The sequence below is a fragment of the Chaetura pelagica genome, unplaced genomic scaffold (assembly GCF_000747805.2).
Source record: "Chaetura pelagica isolate M959 unplaced genomic scaffold, ChaPel_1.0 scaffold189, whole genome shotgun sequence".
NCBI lineage: Eukaryota > Metazoa > Chordata > Aves > Apodiformes > Apodidae > Chaetura > Chaetura pelagica.
The window spans coordinates 3,529,868-3,547,171 of NW_009970716.1; the positions used below are offsets into that span (position 1 = coordinate 3,529,868).

Genomic DNA, 17,304 nt, shown 5'->3' on the forward strand with positions numbered 1-17,304 from the left:
GGGCGGGCCCCTCCGAACGCGGCTGCCCGAGCCTGGACCCTGCCTGTAGTTTCAGTGAGAGCAGGCACGGGAGCGTTTCTGCTGCTGAGTTGGGCGCCCTGAAGCGTTTGCAGAAAAACAATCCAAGTGGGGAAAAAAAGGACTTGGAAAGTCCTGAAGTAGACTCTTGTTTGTAAAGGGTGCAACCCTCAGTAGGATGCACAGAGTTTGTGAATGTAAATATTTACGTGTTTGTGCGTGTACTTTCCAAAGTGCTCCTCACTTAGGCAGCCAGTATATGATGATATGCTCTCCATCTGGCTCAGATAAGTTTGCTTCTTCTCAGATAGAGTTTCTGTGCAGATGTTTTATTAACTACAAATGCCATTCAAAGACAGTTAGGTTTGACTTCCATTTTGGACTCCCCATATGGTTTAACCTTTATATCTTATACCTGATGCTTAGCAATAATAGGTCGTACAATTCGACTCTTTCACAGTAGTGACAAGGGTCTGCCAGCATTTACAATCCTGAAATGATAACTGGGATATTTTCATAGTCTGTTAAGGGTGGCTGATGACTTTATGTGAGAGGACAAATCTGCTTCACCTGTTCCCCTGCTGTCACCTCTTTAGAAAACTGCTCTTCCTGAAAGACTCTCTTCCTCCTTTGCCACCTTCCTAGGGCAGAGGCTTTCTCCCTCTGTGTAGTCTTCTCAAAGTCATACATCTCACAATGTCTTGCACTTTCGCAGGGGGGAGGAAGACCATCATCATTTGAGCCTCAGCTCATTCCCTTTTCAGTGCTGAAGAGCCTGAACAACCATCACTGCTGCAGACAGGCAGAAATATTGTTATTAACTGTGTAGCCTGTTTTGCGTGTGCAGTGACAGCAAGGGCATACTGGAAATTAATATATCCTTGCAAACAAGCTTTTTTCAGATAGTGCTAAATGGTAAGTAGCCTTTGTGGGGTTGGTTCTACAGCATCTTCTCAGCTGTGCTGGACTAATGTGTTTAAAGTTACACAATGAACTTACTTGTCTTGGGAAGGGATTTGTTTTTTTTCCCAGATTAGTGACCTGACCCAGTTCCCAAGCAGAGAACTATACTGGTACAGCTAGGAGAATGAGTAACTGGGAGTAGGAGTACTTGAGTTGCCTCTAGCTGAGAGAGACATTGTTATGGCTGGAGCTGTAGCATCAGTTGGTGTGTATTAAGAACTGTGATAATGCTCAAAAAATACTGTATGGTACTGTGTTGCAGTTACCACTATTAGTAAACATTAATTAAGTATATCTATCCAAGCAAGTATTACTGGCTTCATGGAAGTGGTACCACAAGTTTGATTTCTGTTAGTGCATTCCTGGACACACCAGATATTAAGAGCTGATGTATGCACAAAACTTGCACTGAAATTGGTAGACTGTAAATAAATATATTTCCTTTGATGCAGGGCCCTCATGGACACGCTTCAGAATACCTGAAATAAGGTGCATTTTGTTCTGTTGCAGTAATTGAGCTAGACTGGTGAAATTCAGTTTTCTATCCTATATTTTGAGGTGCAGACTGAATTGTATGATGTTACTTTTGAAAATACTTGGCTTTAGTGGACACTAGTCTTCTAGTGCCTATTATGGTTAGGTTGAGATGGTTCTATCATCAAAGTGTTGGAGTAACTTGTCTTTGTTTTAGGATGCTTTTAAAATACAGGAAATAAACAGTATGGAGTGTTTATGACTTTTATAAAGCTGGGTATTTCCTGAAGTCTTAAAAGTCACCCTGATAAACATATTGAGTAACTAGTCTTCATACTACCTAACAAATAGTTTCAGTTTCTCTTAATGTTATTCTCCTCAGTAAAATAGACAGATACAAATCTTTCAAGAGAAAACTCGCAATCTGATGTGAGTAATTGCTCTGGTCTCCTGTTATTGCAAAAGATGGAGGGTTTGAAATAGTAGTCAAAACTGGCAGGAACTAGATGGCACAGCTGTTATTGAGATCATACAATTACTGAGCTTGCTCAGCAGCAATCACTGCACCTGAACACAGCTTTTTAGATGGTTCAGATGCTATGTATCAGTTACTCCCCTAATTCAGTGAGAGTGATCAGAAATTCCTGCTTAGCTCCATCTCCTACTTGAGTAGAACTGCTCAAAGTTAACATGTGTTGCTGCTGCTGCTGAAGCACCCATGGGGAGGTGCACCAATATAGGCCATGCCTCTTTAATTTTGGCCTTCTGGGCGAAGGGACCACCTGGGGCAGCCCTGCTGATCTATGTAGCTCTAGGATACAAAAGGGTGATGACTCCTGTGTTTTTTTGGTGAACGTCCCAGAGGGAAACTAGGCAGCTAGATTGGTACGTGCCTTTCCTAAGTGGAATGAGCACAGATAGAAGTGAAACATAGGCGGCTTTTCCTGAACTCATATGTATGCATGGCATTATATACCGATAAGATGGTCAGTCAGAGTACGTTAGATAAACCCAGAATGGAGGCAAGTGATCCCATCTGGGGGTTAAGCTTATATGATACTTTAGAAATAGTCTTAAGACTTGTCTGATGGGAATCAGTCCGATAGATGCTTAGATGGCTTCATCCTGCAATTACTTATGCAATGAGTTAAGACTTTATCTGGCATCTCTTAATAAATGGCACAAAAAATCTGTCTCATTCTTGGATTCTTGGATAAAAGCTTCATGGAAACACAACTTTATTCTTACACTGTGTCATACTTTTCTCCCAAGCAGTTCTGAATTCACCATCTATTATAGTCTAGCAGTGGCTAACAGGGTTACCTTTTCTGAAGAGAAGGATAGGTAAAGATTGAAGGATTTATAATTCTGAAGATTGATGAAGATTGTACGTGGATGACAATTTTGCTTTGTAGCTTAGGGATGTGTAGTTTAATCACTCAGAAGTAGATGGTCACTATGGGAAATTAGATTTCCTATCCTGTTACAAACTTCTTCAGAAATCTCTAAGTGGCTTGTGTGCTAATACTCACAGTATTTTCTGAAAAACTCCTTAACAGAAGCATGTAACAATAAAAGGAAAGAGCTGCCATTTCTTGAGGACCGAATTGCATTTTCAAAGTAAAAATAGTATTTGTATGGGTAATGCTTTCTTAATAAATGGGTAGAAGATGCAGCTTTGAATAAAAAAAAATATTTTCGATTTAATTGTTATCTGATGAAATGCAGCTTGCACTTTATAGTGATATAAAAGATAGTAGTTGAGTGTCACCCATTTATTTTAGGTGTTTATGAAGTGATTTGAGGAAAAAGAGCTTGCAAAATTGACCCGGATTAGATGCTATTTTTACGAGTTTGACGTGGCAGTTCAGGTTCATTTTATATCATGTTAAACACAGCAGGACTTTTAGGTATAAATTTGTGAATTGAAGGTATTTATGAAGAGCTAATTTGGTATCTCATGAGAACAGATGAGGCAGAAAATAATTTACTTGTTATAGTTTGGGCCTTAGCAGTTCAGGAACTGATGTTAAAATAGTGGAAGAAACTGGGGCACACAGGTCAATCTCATATACATTCATTATTAAGTCTGCATTTCATAAACCGGGATACAATGGTATTTCCTTTTATGAATCTATACAAAAACCTAACAGTTATTGCAGAGGAGTTCACTCACTAGTTTAGAGTTTTTAGTTAGAATACTAGAATGGAGAGAGTGTTAATATTGATAAAAAATTATTTATTTTCCAAATATTTTAAGCCTGAAAGTAACAATTACAAAAAATGAAAACAATTTTTTAGTCACTTTATTTTGCAGTATTGTAGTATTTGAATTATTTTACTTCATAATAGATCTAACGAGACTTGCAGTCAATTTTTCTGTTGCCTATGTTTCCTTAAGCCTACAAAGAAGTCAATAATAAATGAGTGGTTGAGTCCACAAATCTACTTTGAGACTTTTTAAGCAGATGCTTTCTTCAGACCTGTAGCTGTAGGTAACTGCAGTCAAAATTTCAGAGTTATATAATACTGGATTTATATTGTAGGAGTCCATGTAAAATAGCAGTGTTGAAAATTTATGCCTCAAGTGATGAATTCTATAGATGGAAATGAGCGAACTGTCTCATTGTGTATGAATGCTTCCTGGTCTACTGTTCTCTGTTTGCTGAATCCGTATGATTATATGCAGGTAAAACATAAAAGTGTCTGCATTTTTCAGGAAACAACATTTCTGATTCTACAGCAATGTTTTAAGCTGACTTTACTAAATAAATCTATATATGTCCCATATTTTGTGTATGCTTTCAAATTGCATATTCCATTATTTTAAACCCTCTGGTAATTCAAATCCAAACTGCCAAGGAACAGACTGGTAAGAGAAAAGGAGCTTGAAACACCCTTCCTTGTCAACTGGACCTTTTTGGAGATTACATTTAGTTGTAGTTCCCTGTAGTAATAAAAAACTACCCAGATGTAGTCTACGACGGGGAATAGCTACCAGCTGGATTGAATGTAGTCCTGACCCACACCCTTTACCTCCTGTATATTTAGGCCATAGGAGTTTCTTTTTTTTTTTTGTCTCTAAAATGGCTGCTACCCCTGGAGGTAGTGATACCAAGCAGGTACGTGTTTGATAATTTTAACTATAGAAATACTTCGGACTAGGTTTGTGGTGACTATTTGGAAAAAATAATAATTTTAATTATATATCTGCTGTGTTACTGTATTTCATTGCTAGTGGAAGTCTGATGTGTGTATTGGTGAAGATGTCCAACTAGGAGAAATAAACTTTTTTTCGTGATTCAAGGAGAAGGGAAAAGGTGTTACGGTGCCTGAGCAGCTGTATTTTGCAGATGGGTTTTGTTTTCTTAATCGTAATCAAAACTTCAAGATCAACAAATACTATAATGGAGCTGCCGAGAAAGTAACTTGAGTGCGTTACTGTTTTGTAATGTGAATCTTCTAAGAGCTATCTGGATTAAAAAAATTATAAATCTGTTTTCCCTTTTACTAGGATATCCGGAATTTTTTTGGTGTTGTGCAACCTGGAAAGCGGCAAGAACGTGAGACTGTGAGAAGGAGTGAAAAAATTAAAAATGGTGAAGGACCATCCAGTGGGAAGAAGAGGGAAAAGGAGACTAAGGTTAGTTTTGTGTTTCTTATTGTGAAGTGCTTGGTTTCTCTGATACAAGAATGTTTGTTTAGCATTTTTTAAAGTAATTATTCTTCTCATATACTGAAAAACTAGGCTATATATGTCAGTTTTTATAGGCATGGGAGGAAACTACCACTTAATATAGCAGCAAAACTTGGTAGGAGGTGAAGAAAACTGGTAATTTTAAAAATACTTGGGTGGCAGGGCAAAGGAGAGGTATGTAGAAGTTATGTTTAGGTGCTAACATAGGAACAATCTGATGTATTTCAAGTTACTTTAGCTGTAGCCCATAGTTCTCTAAATAGGTGTACTTATTTGATGTTTAATTTAATTAATTTTGAGGCTTATGCACTGTAGCTATTGGCATATTATAAATGTCATGCTTTCATGTAGGGTAAATTCTGTGATGTAGGTGCCCTCTGACCAGCTTTTTTTAACCAGGTGTTGTAACACCTGTGGGGGAAACATTAACATGGCCTTTCTTGGATGGGATCACTTATGTAGCCCTGTTGCAAAGACCAAATTCTTCAAAATGGCAAGGTGAAATTACTTTGCATTCTAGTCTCAGAGTATTTTCATCTGAATTGTATATAAAAGAAATGAGTGACTAAAGAGGGCTTTAAAATCACTTGGAGGATGAAAGGATTTCTAGTCGGGTAGAATGTTTAATCCAGAGCATCCCAATCAAGGGGTAAGATGTTGCCTAAAAATACATATTTTGGCTTTATGATTTTATTGTTTCAATGTGAAAATAAAGGACCATTGAGTGGAACTGAAAGTCATAGCAGTTGTCTTGTGATTTATTATTTCTGCTTTACAATTATCCACTTATATAAAGGATTTAACAGGTTTCAGATTAGAACTGAACATAAGTTATTAAAATGTGTAGTTATGTTTGTTTAGAATTATATTTTTAGAAGCATTTACAGCTGTGCACGACTACAAAACAAGCATAATTGATGGTTTGGTAGGCCAAGGAAACTTCCTACCTGTGCAACTTGCGATTTTTCTGAATATCTAAAACTCGTCCTTGAGACAGTTTATTACTAGCTGCTGCTAGCTAGAGCATGTTTATCAGCTGTCACCAGTGAAGCAATCTCTTAAAATAGTTGTAATGCTCAAAGGATGAGAGGAGAAGCTGCAAGCAACCAGCACACTGAATAGGAAATCAATCTGGCTTCAGCTGCTCTGTAGGCTTTTTTACTTTTTCGATTGGCTGTATTTACTCTGAAGTTGTGTCAAATTCTGGTCGTTACAAAGAATCCATATCCATAATGGAACCAAAAGGAAAAGATGAGTTCCATTCAAGTAACTTTTTAGTCTGTACAACCTCTATTTCCAGTGGGACTGTGCAATTTCTTTTTTGGACTAAAAGCTGAAAGTGCTTGAAAATCTGTTGATTTACTTTAACTGGCAATAAAGTTGCATATATATCCTCAATAATCTATTGTTTTCTTGGAGCACGTTAAGCTTTACTGCTGCAGTTTCTTGCTTATTTCCTCTTCCCTGCATCTTTTCCCCTCCCACCCATGGGTCAGCACAAGACTGTAAATGTGGTATGGGGAAATAATTTCTGTTAGAACTTGTTTGAAACTCATAAATTTGAATTATAACTGAATGAAAGCTGGAAAAGCCTGTTGAATGGTTGAACTAATGGACTGTTACTCTTAGGTGAATAGTTCACCCAGTGAAGATGATCCTAAACCAAAGCGAACAAACAAGAAAAGAAGAATAATCTACGATTCAGGTAGTGTTTACAGTTGTTTCTGAATGCTCCTTTGTATCTTTTCTGTTAGCTTTCAAGGTCAATTAGGGAAATGGTATACCTGAAATAAAGCTATAGTTGTTTTATTTTTTTAGTAAATGCAATGAAAAATAAAATTTTCACAGTAATTATTGCTTGTTAGCTAAATATATTTGATGATAACAAGTGCAGTGTATGCCACGTGTGTAATCTACAGTGCAAACTAAGTAACAAAGCATCTGTTAAACTGAAAACTAAACCCACAAAGAAACCCACAAAAAAACTAAGCTCAGATAGTAAATTCTATCAAAACTCCAGAAATTCTTTACATTTTAAGAAAAAAAACTTGCAGGGATTTTTAGGTTTCTTATTCTGTTAGAGATAAATAATATCCTGTGCTGGATACAGGAGGCTGATCCTATGCTGTAGTTTCTCATTTCTGTGTATTGCATGAACATGATGTAGGAGATGGTTTTAAAAGGCAAATTTGAGTTTCCATGCGTCTTTATTAAAAATATCTGGTAAGTGTTCATCCCATAGTTTTAAATTTACAGTATGGAACACAATTTCTGATTATCAGTAAGGAATAGCAGTAGAAATGTTTCTGTACTTACAGTTGGAATACAGAAGCAATATATTACTCAAATTAAGTGCTGATATCTGGAGATATTGCGAATTCTAGCCCATTATTGTTAGAAGAGGAAAAGAGAAATACTGCTCTAAGTTATTGAAGATGGATAAGGGTGTGTGCATGTGGTTTTTTTGTGGGTTTTTTTTTTGAAGGAGGCTAGGGACACATGAACTAAGAGGACTCAAGTTAATTGAGTTTGGTTTTTTTTAATGAGTACAATATATATTAATATTGATAATGGAAAAAGGTATGCTCTCAAATTTTTTAGTTGTCACAGCTTCAGTTTGTTCTGCTTACTCATTTGGATGTAGGAATGCATAATCCACAGAAGTGTAATTTTGTCATCTTGATCACTTTTGGGATATGGAGAATGGCTGGTGAGGTGAGTGGCAGGCTACCAGTGTTCTGAAAAATCGGAGTACAACCTCAGTGATCTATTTTAGCTTATTGTTAGCTTTTGGAATAGGTGTTGTGGAATACACCAGCATAATTTAATGTTATATAAATTTAATCTGGCCGATTAAGCTATGTTAAAAGTTTGTTGTTTTGGGGATTTTTGTTTAGGTTTGGGTGTTGTTGTGTTTTTTTTTCCTCCAGTCTTCTGTGGTACTCTGACAAGTTGCATTCCTTTTTGGGAAGGTTTTTATGCAGGCATAGCATTTCTTGGAATAAGCAACAAAATATTTCTTGTTATGTAAACAAAACCCATTGCCTAGACTGAGTGTTGACCAAATTTTCATTTAGTCATTTATATGCTGAAATAAATGATGCCTAGGCTTTTAGTTGATGGAGAAAAATGTAGCTGTGTGCTCTGACCTTCCATATGATACTCCTTTCTCATTCAGTTGAATACATGTGAACACATGTTAACTGATGTTATGCGATGTATTTACTTGAAGTTTTGCATATATGTGGAGGAATTTTACATTTATATTGTGTTCAAAATACAGATTCAGAAGAGGAGGTGCAGTCAGTGAAAAAACCCAAGAAGCCATCTGAGAAAAAAGCAGCTACTTCAAAACTTGGTAAAGTTCTAAAGCAGGATCCTGTTGTGTATATTTCAGAGACAGGTAATGGAACAAATATATCGACATTATATATTCATCTGTAGTGGGGTGGAGTATGTTACAAATGGGCTGCATTGTTTGATACACTCTTAATATACAGATTCAGAAGAGGAGGTGCAGTCAGTGAAAAAACCCAAGAAGCCATCTGAGAAAAAAGCAGCTACTTCAAAACTTGGTAAAGTTCTAAAGCAGGATCCTGTTGTGTATATTTCAGAGACAGGTAATGGAACAAATATATCGACATTATATATTCATCTGTAGTGGGGTGGAGTATGTTACAAATGGGCTGCATTGTTTGATACACTCTTAACTTAAGTTCTCCTTGAACAAGCTAACCAAAAGCACTTCAAAAGTTTATCCTCAAGTATTGTGAAGTCTGGAGCAGAGTAAAACTGAGGTGATGTTGGGTGGTGGCTTAGGTTGATTTAAATAGGCATATAATTTCAGGGGCACACACTTCCCTACTTAAGAGTATTCCATAGATTTTAGGGAAGGAGTTAAGGAAAGGAAGTATTTTTAATATACTGAAACTCCACACTTTAAAATGACTGTTGTTTACCATAAATAGGTTTGAAACCTGGGTTTTTTATTTTATTTTGTATATCACTTATCATGTCTTCAATCTCTGCCTAATATATTGGTGACTACAAAAGTTCTGGGTTTGTGTTTTACTTGTTAGACTTTAAGGAAGAACTGAAATTGGAAAAAACAATGGTAAAAAAACCTTGCATTATATCTTGTATATACCATCCTATACCATCTTTCTCAGTCTTGGATTTTAACTTTCGAAATTTTGAATCTACTTTTGAGGGAAGGAGTGAATGTAATTAACTGTTCTTGATCATTTCAGGTCTGTGGCTTTCTTAAAACTTGTGGCAGTGATTAACTGCGAGATTATCGGCAGCATTTTGTTTAGATTCAGTCTGTACTTTAGGAGGTGTGTAGTTAAACTAAAAACGCAACCTTAACTCAAGCCATGAAGTAACATTCAGCTGAACGGAATCAGTTTGAAGAGTCTTATGCATTAACCTGTGTTGTTTGTGTGGTGGTTGTTCCATGGAATTGCTTTCAATGTTGCTTTTTATGTGATTCTTGACTTTGCTCTCAAGAAAAGTTTGAATTGGCAGGAGTCTTTTTCTTATGGAAGTTTCATACTGCAGAATTCTCAGTAAATAGGTTTCCTTCCCAGCTCCAAAACAAAAAACTCAATGATTTTCTGCTGCCCTCCCCCCGCCTTCTATTATGTTCTTAAGTCTATCACGAAGCAATTTTGTTTTCAATTACTTCAAATTGTGCGTTTTCCTCTACTAAATGCGAGGCGTTATGGAAAAGTTTAGGTGGCATTAGTTACTATGTTTTGATGGGTGAACATCAGTTTATGTAGACTTAGTCTTATTGATGGATCAAGCATCCTTAAAGGTATGCCACCATCATGGCAAACTACTTAGGTTTTGTACATTTTTGTAAACATGCATCTGTGGAAGAAAATTAACAGAACTTCTAGTATTTAGCTTAATCTTCTAGTACTTCTTGAGGATGAGCTTTAACACTTCTGTTTTGGTATTTGGCATACAGCTGGCTGAATGTGTATGCATTACATTTTTTGTTATGTAGAGTTGTGTAGGTTGTTTTTTAATACATTTGGAGTACATGTGCGTGCTTGCTTCAGGGCTGATTTCACTACTGGTGATTCTTTTATTCCAGCTTCACTAAGAGATCTCTTAGTGGCACTTAAGCAAAGATCAGGACTGTGGGGACAGAAGGATTTAATTTATTACGATTTTGATGATAGGATAAACGTGATTTGTGGCTTACTGAATGATTCACATTGGAAGCATCTTAAATTTGACTCAGTTAATTTAGTAAGTTACAAGCTTTTTGAATGTCCTACTGTTTGAAGCTGATAGCTTCCCAGCTCAAATAATTTGTCACATTAGGTGTATTATTTTCTGATTTGCTTTTAAAACACATCTCTTTCTGTGCTGGATGTACTGTAATTTCTCATTGGTTTGTTATAATGCAGATAAGCTTAAGTATTTTGACACTGGATACTGGTTGCTGTACCCTGATGGCCTGTACAACACAAGCTGTAGAATTTCCTGAGAGTTGCAACAGTAGGTGGACAACTCTTGGTTGCAAAGGTATTTTTTATAGTTGGTGATGCGTCTCCCTCAGCTTGCTATTAGTGTAGGCTTGAAGTGAGAGAGGCTTTTTTTGTCCGTTCCTGCTGTGGGTTGATGCACTGAGTTCAGGTGAGGCTGTAACAGTTGGGTCTTTTGTATTTGTCTTTTAGGGTAGAGTTCTTTACTAGTTGCAGTATTTCCCCTGTATGGATTCTTAGAAATTAATTTATAAAATTAACAGACTTCAATCCAAATCTATTTTGGTAAAATATATTTCAAGTGTTAGAATTCCAGATGTATTTTGGAAATGTAGATACTGTCCCTGGCTATAGTGTCTTGTTGGTAAGATCATTGCTTGATGTAAACATTGCCTTCCTATAATCATACCATGTATTTCTAAAACAAAAAATAGTTTGCTGCAGTATTCTGTTAGAAGTGTGACTCAACTGGCTTTTTTCTATACCTTCTTCCTCCTCAGGCTCTTCTCAGAATCACTGTTTCTAAGGATTGTACTTATTTTACTTGTCCTACATACTTGACCTGAGGTTTACTTGTACTATGTAATTTATTCAAGTGAGCTCAGTTTTCCAAAGCATCCTGAACACTTTATCCATCTCATTTGTTCTTTTAATAAAAACATTTCCTTCAGCAGTTTTGCCAACTCTTTCTTAATTAAAAGGATCTTTAATAGCACTGATTACAGAGTAGATAAATGATCAGGTTCCTGGGCAGTACATTTTTAGGTTTATTATGCAATTCAAGGTGTTGTAATCAAGTTTTTCTGCATAGGGATACCATGGGAACACTAGTCAAGGTTATTAGTGAAATCCCTGAAAACCACAGCTCAAGGTTATTCTTATCAAAAGAGTTAAGTACACACATTTGACTTAACAGTCTGTGACTAAAACAATGCCTTTATAAGCTTGAGACTTAACGCTTGAATTTTGTTTAATCTGTATAAATGGTTTCTTCATCTTAATGGAGCTGTCAAGGTGAGTGTGTTTTAGTGGTATTAATACAGCTATTGGCTTGAAATAAACATGTTTTACAAGAGTAGGAATGTAGAAATAATAGATGGATAAATGTCTACAAATTCATTAGGATCTTCTATTGATTTTAGTCTTATACAGCTGAAAATGTAAATCAAGAATACACTTACTGGACTCACAAGTCAGAACCTCATTTTCAAGGGCTCTGTCTCTGGCAATGTCTGAAAGGGCCTCTTGACATTAAGTAGTCAGTAGAAGCTTGGTAGTTAATTGCCTCAACCTATTTTCCAATTAAAATTTTATTTTTCTTCCTGTTGCTTGAATTCCTTTTCAGCTCTTCTATACAGCTGTGGGATACATCTTGAAAAATGTTGGGGGAATTAACCTTTTGTTTTGTTTAAGAGTGTATTGATAAGACTTCATTGCTTTGTTTCTTATCAGCTTGTGAAGTTACCTTTTTTTAAACAAAAAAAAAAGCAAGAATAGTTGCTCTTTGTAATTCTGTAAGAAATACCTTGTTATAATTGAAAAAGTAGTTTGATGATGACCAAAGAAGTGAAGTTTTTCTAGCAGGTAACAAGTTAAAAAAGAAGCCTGCCTTTGTTTATAGAACAGTATTAGTGGATTGGAAAAAATCTAATGTTTGTTGTACTTGTTAAAGTAACACTTTGCTTGACTGTTTAATGAAGTATGCAACCTTGAGCTTTGTTTGTAGAAGATGACCTGTTATGATGTGTTGAACCTCATTTGGTTTCATCACAGGTCGTTATTTGGCAGGGATTGTGACGTCATTTCTAGTAAATAGTTAATCTTACCTCTACATGATGTATATGAATTATGCATATGTAGCAATTGCCTTGATTGCTTGAATATTGCAAAATACAACTTAAAACCCCCTTGTTCTATTGGCAGGGTGGATGGCTTATAAAGCTAGAAAAATCAAAATGGTAGCAACTACGTAGGATTGCAGGTTACTGGAAAACTACTGCTTGAGAGCTTAGACAGGACAAGAAGGATAGCTTGTGGATGTGCTTGCTGAATATAGACTCTTATACAGAGAATGTTGGGGGAGTAGGGAGACAAACACCCCAAAATCCACAGAAAAAAGTCACTTGAGAGCTAGTACTGGTGGCCAAAAAAAAAGTCCCCACATCAGGCACTTTTTCAAATTAACCACAAATTCTCAGTGCATAAGCATGTTTTATACTGAAACATTTTGTGGGGAAGTGAAAAATTACCATTGCTACTGCCTGGGCAATGGTAGCATTATATTCACTGATGGAAATCGCTTCAGTTATGTGAAAATGGGTGAAGGTGACAAACAGCACTCTTTTGTACCAGCCTTCCTCCAAGGTTTTTTAGGAGAGGGCAGTTAAAAATATGTAGATGAATCTTAAGGGAGTATGTCTCGAAAAGCACCAGAGGAGCCAGAGTACAGGTTTTGGCAGGAATCCTATGAAGAAGCAGGGGCTAGTGTTGCAGGGCAATGCAAAAGCTCTTTAGGAGTGAGCCTTGTTAAAATCAATTTGGTTAAGTTTGGGTATACCAACAGTAAAACGTAAGGGTCCTGTAATGGTAAATAAGCTGTTGTACTCAAATGCTTAAGTGATATGAAGAGTGTTGTATAAACACAGTAAAAGTGTGGTGGTATGTTGTCTTTGGGGAGTTGCCACCCTGAACAGGGGAGTAAATGGAAACCAGATGTGTGGATGAAGTAAAGTTTAATTTTATGCTTAGAGGCAATCTTTTTTTCTTTATAGAATCTAGGGTAACAGCAATATTGAGGTATAAATGTGATAACCACATTAAAAATTGAATAGGATTAATTTTTGAGAAGATAGAGTGATTAGATTGAATTTGTCAGCCTGTATTTCAAACACAGCAGGACAACAGGAAATAAAATTACAGTTTAATCTCTGTAACAATTGCTGTGAGATTTTAAATTTTTGTTAATAATGGGCATATTGTTGCACTTACTTTTACAAGTACATGGTCATTTTTTACTACTTTTTTGGAGATGTGTTAAAAGATGTTCTGGTCAAGCAGCTGGCTAGCTGTAGTACTTTGCTGTTCACTTGGTGTGTTTGGATTGCAAGATGATTAGTTTAATTTTCAATTTATTTTGAGGAAAATTTCTGGAAAAATAATTTTCATATACACTTCATGCTTGTTCCTCCTTTAAAGAATATCTTCTGTGTGAAAGCTATTGATTGTCTAGGCTGCATTCAATTTTTAAAGCCCAAATTATTTTTTAATCTGTTTATAAAAGGTATAAAAAAACTTGCCTTGTTTATAATTCAGTAGTTTTCTGAAATGTTTATAATTGTTGATAATGATTGTTGTGTTCTAAATAAATCAACTTAGACACAAATGTAGTATCTTGATGTCACTTCACCAGTTCATTCTTCAGAACAGTGGCTCATCAAGCTGTTGCTGTATTAATTTGGGATGTTGCTGGTTTACTCTGCCTATTCCTTTCTGCTTGGTGGGAATCATCTTTATCCCATTCCTTCTTTCATATCTCCTTACTGAGCTGCTTGAGTAAATGGTCTTGACTCAGTTAATCTGCTGCATTAGTTTAAAATTTAAAGACAACTCTTTTTCATTGTTGTGCTGTTTTTGTTTAGTTGTTTTTAGCCTGAGTTGCAGCTGGAAAAAATGAACGTCTTTATACTTGCCTGGGTTTTTTTCAACTTACCTTTTTTTCCTGTTATCTAATTATTCATTTGGTGCTACTGAATATTCCGATCATACAGGTAACTTCAGGCAATTAAACCAGAGCATGAAGTTTCATTGCATGTTGAGGAATGAAATCTGATTTTGCAAGAAGAGCTACCAGGGGTGACTTTGAATAGATTTGCTGGTTTCTCTGAGAAGTGGTGATTCTTTTAGAAATAATAATCTTAAATCTTTACTTTAAGAAAAAAGTGAATACAAAACTCGGGCCTACGAAGTGCTGGGACTGTTGAATACTGACTGATGCTGACTTAAAATAATCAAAACCTGGTACAGTGACTTATTTTCATATGAATGCTATTTTATCCACCTTCAACTTTAGGTCAGCAGCAATTCTTGCTGCTCTGGACTAATGTTCTCTAGGACTGGAACTAATTTAAATATATGGGTAGCTGAAGTGCCGTTGTAACTGAACAGTTTCCAGAATACTGTCATTTTATATAAGTAATGTAGATTTAATGACTTTTGGGTAGGAGATAGTCTTTTAGCTCCATCCAGAAGTCCTTACGTAGTAGTCAACAAACACAAATTTAACATACCTTTGTCATAATGAGTTATTTGTAACCTGTAGATGCCCTGCCTGTATTTGAAATTGATCTTATAACATCATAGTAAGAGGATGTTTCTGCCTGATTTTGCATTCTACACAGAAGAGGAACCAGGGAATTATGTTCTAGACTGATGAGGAACTCAACAGTACAGAAATAATAAATGAAGATGAATAAGATGCATTGTTCTGAAGGCCATCTGAAATCCTGTCCTATGCAGCTCACTTCCACTGTCTCTTCCTGCAATAGATTGCTCCCTTTTTAGATTGGCTAAGGTAATTGCTGAACCTGAACCTTAACCTTTTAAAGTGATCTGAATTTCAACAAATATTTCAAATAGCCTAGATAATTTTGATATATCTGGATTAGGGAAAAACCACAGATGTTACTGTGATCAGCAAGTGAAAGGCTGTTGAGAAAGGGTGAGGATAGGAAAGAGTAAGAGAAATAGCAAACGGTTACAGGTGGGCTGCTGGTATTAGTTTATTAACCTAATTGTGTTACTGCTAGAACAGTATATAAAATGAAAGCCAGATGTGCTTTAATGTCATGGAATAGTTCTTAAAATCTCCAGGTTTTAACAGTTGTTGTTTGTTGCTAGGGAAGTTTGTCCTTGTACATTGCCTGGCATAATAGGTGCCAGCTTCAAGAGTACTGTTTGCATCCAAAATAATGAAAAGCAATCTCCTGGTTGCCATGCCTGTCTGTTCCGTTAATCACACAATTAGCTTTCTCTTTGTCACATCTACTTAATTTCCAGAAAATGTGACTAGAATAGATGGGCTTGACTTGTGTTTGTAATCCTCAGCTAATTGTGAAGAAAAACAAATCTGTATGCTCAGGGTATTTTTATATGGTCTAGCACACATAAAAAAATGAAAACAGGAAATTCTGTTCTTGGAATAGTCATTCTAGTGTACAAAGGTTTTTGCATCATAAAAGTCATCTAGTTGATGGTAAAACGTATTCCTGTTCCTTACTTTGTGAAGTCCATGTCCTTGTGTAAGGCTGTCTCAGTTGTTCACCTAGCAGTTGCTATAAGAATGCAATTAATCTACAGTATTTATAAACTAAAATCCAAAATTTTACTTCTCTTTTTCCAGAAATTATTGGCTTGCTTGTGTGAGTGAGAATGCCTCTCTCCTTTTTCAGGTCATGTGTTGTGAAACATGGACCCAAATAGTCCAGCAGTAATACTAGGACCCTTGATGTTCAGAGTTGTAAATGAAGTCGCCCTCATGCTTCTGAGGAAACTGAAAATGTACAGCTGATTAACTTTGCTGATCAGGCAAATTTGTGATGTGCTTATGAATTTCTTGAACCTGGGATGAAATGATAGCCTGAGTCTCTTAAAGCATCTTTTGAAACCCACCTAAATAGGATAAGGATGTTTCTCTTTCCTAATGATCACTTCCATGCTCTCATTCTGCCTTTTCTTTATTTAAATCTATAGATGACTGTTTGTAAGTGCTGTAAGTCTCTTGTCCTTCTTCAGCCATCTCTTCCAGTGAATAAATGCTTCTAATCCGGTTGTTTCTAGGAAGGACATAATTAAAACAAAGCTCTAATTATTGGTAATATTTAGTACTGGCATAATAAATTACTCAATTCAACATCCTTTTAAATTAAAACCTAATGATATTTACTCTGTGTCTTTCTACTTTAGAGAAGGCAATATCCTGTTGGGTTTTTTTGTTATTTAAATGGTTATGAGTTAATAATGAGAAAAATCAATATTGCATGCAGATATGATAACAATAGTGGTGAGTAAAGATTAATTTCTAGCATGGAGCAGTCCTTAGCTTAACAAAAGCTGAGAGCAGGGCAGAAGAACAGGATTTTTATCTTCTTTCCAAGACAAAGAAATGTTATTACATCCGTGTTAACTGTTGATTTTTTAGTAATAGGTACATTTTACTCCTGCAAATGTATTTTCTTGTTTAACTGAAAAATTCAGAAGAAGCAAAAATATTTCTGAAATGAAGCTTGGCACAAGAAGTCTCCTATGCAGACCTCAAACTATTATAAATTAGGCACCTTAAGCATCTATTGTCCAAATCTCCTAGATACATAATAGTGTGTTGAATTCAGCTAAATGGCAGTAAGAGACTTGCTCTTGCCCAGGGAAAGTAAGTCGCATTGAGGAGTAAAGCTTTTAGGTTCATAGTAAAACTTGCTGCTGTCAGCTGAGGGACCTGGGCTTGGATTTTCCCTAATATATATTGCTTTGTCAATTCAGTTGGCTAAAATGCCACTTACTCATAGATAACATTTTTATTTTTAGGCATTCTTAATTAAACTGCTGAGCCAGTTTTCCTCCCTTACAGATTTACCTTTGTTTTCTTTTTATTTCTCT

The 17,304-nt window shown here is 36.0% G+C and overlaps 1 protein-coding gene across 1 annotated transcript in view; it reads left to right on the forward strand.

Moving 5' to 3' along the window:
* The first annotated feature begins 4,541 nt into the window (after positions 1 to 4,541).
* Positions 4,542 to 17,304, forward strand: part of RFC1 (replication factor C (activator 1) 1, 145kDa) — a 32,593-nt gene continuing 19,830 nt past the window's right edge. Inside the window, exons 1-4 of the mRNA XM_010006154.1 lie at positions 4,542 to 4,577; positions 4,970 to 5,098; positions 6,782 to 6,857; positions 8,653 to 8,772. Of these exons, the coding sequence (XP_010004456.1) occupies positions 4,542 to 4,577; positions 4,970 to 5,098; positions 6,782 to 6,857; positions 8,653 to 8,772 (361 nt within the window). The remainder of the gene's footprint in view (positions 4,578 to 4,969; positions 5,099 to 6,781; positions 6,858 to 8,652; positions 8,773 to 17,304) is intronic.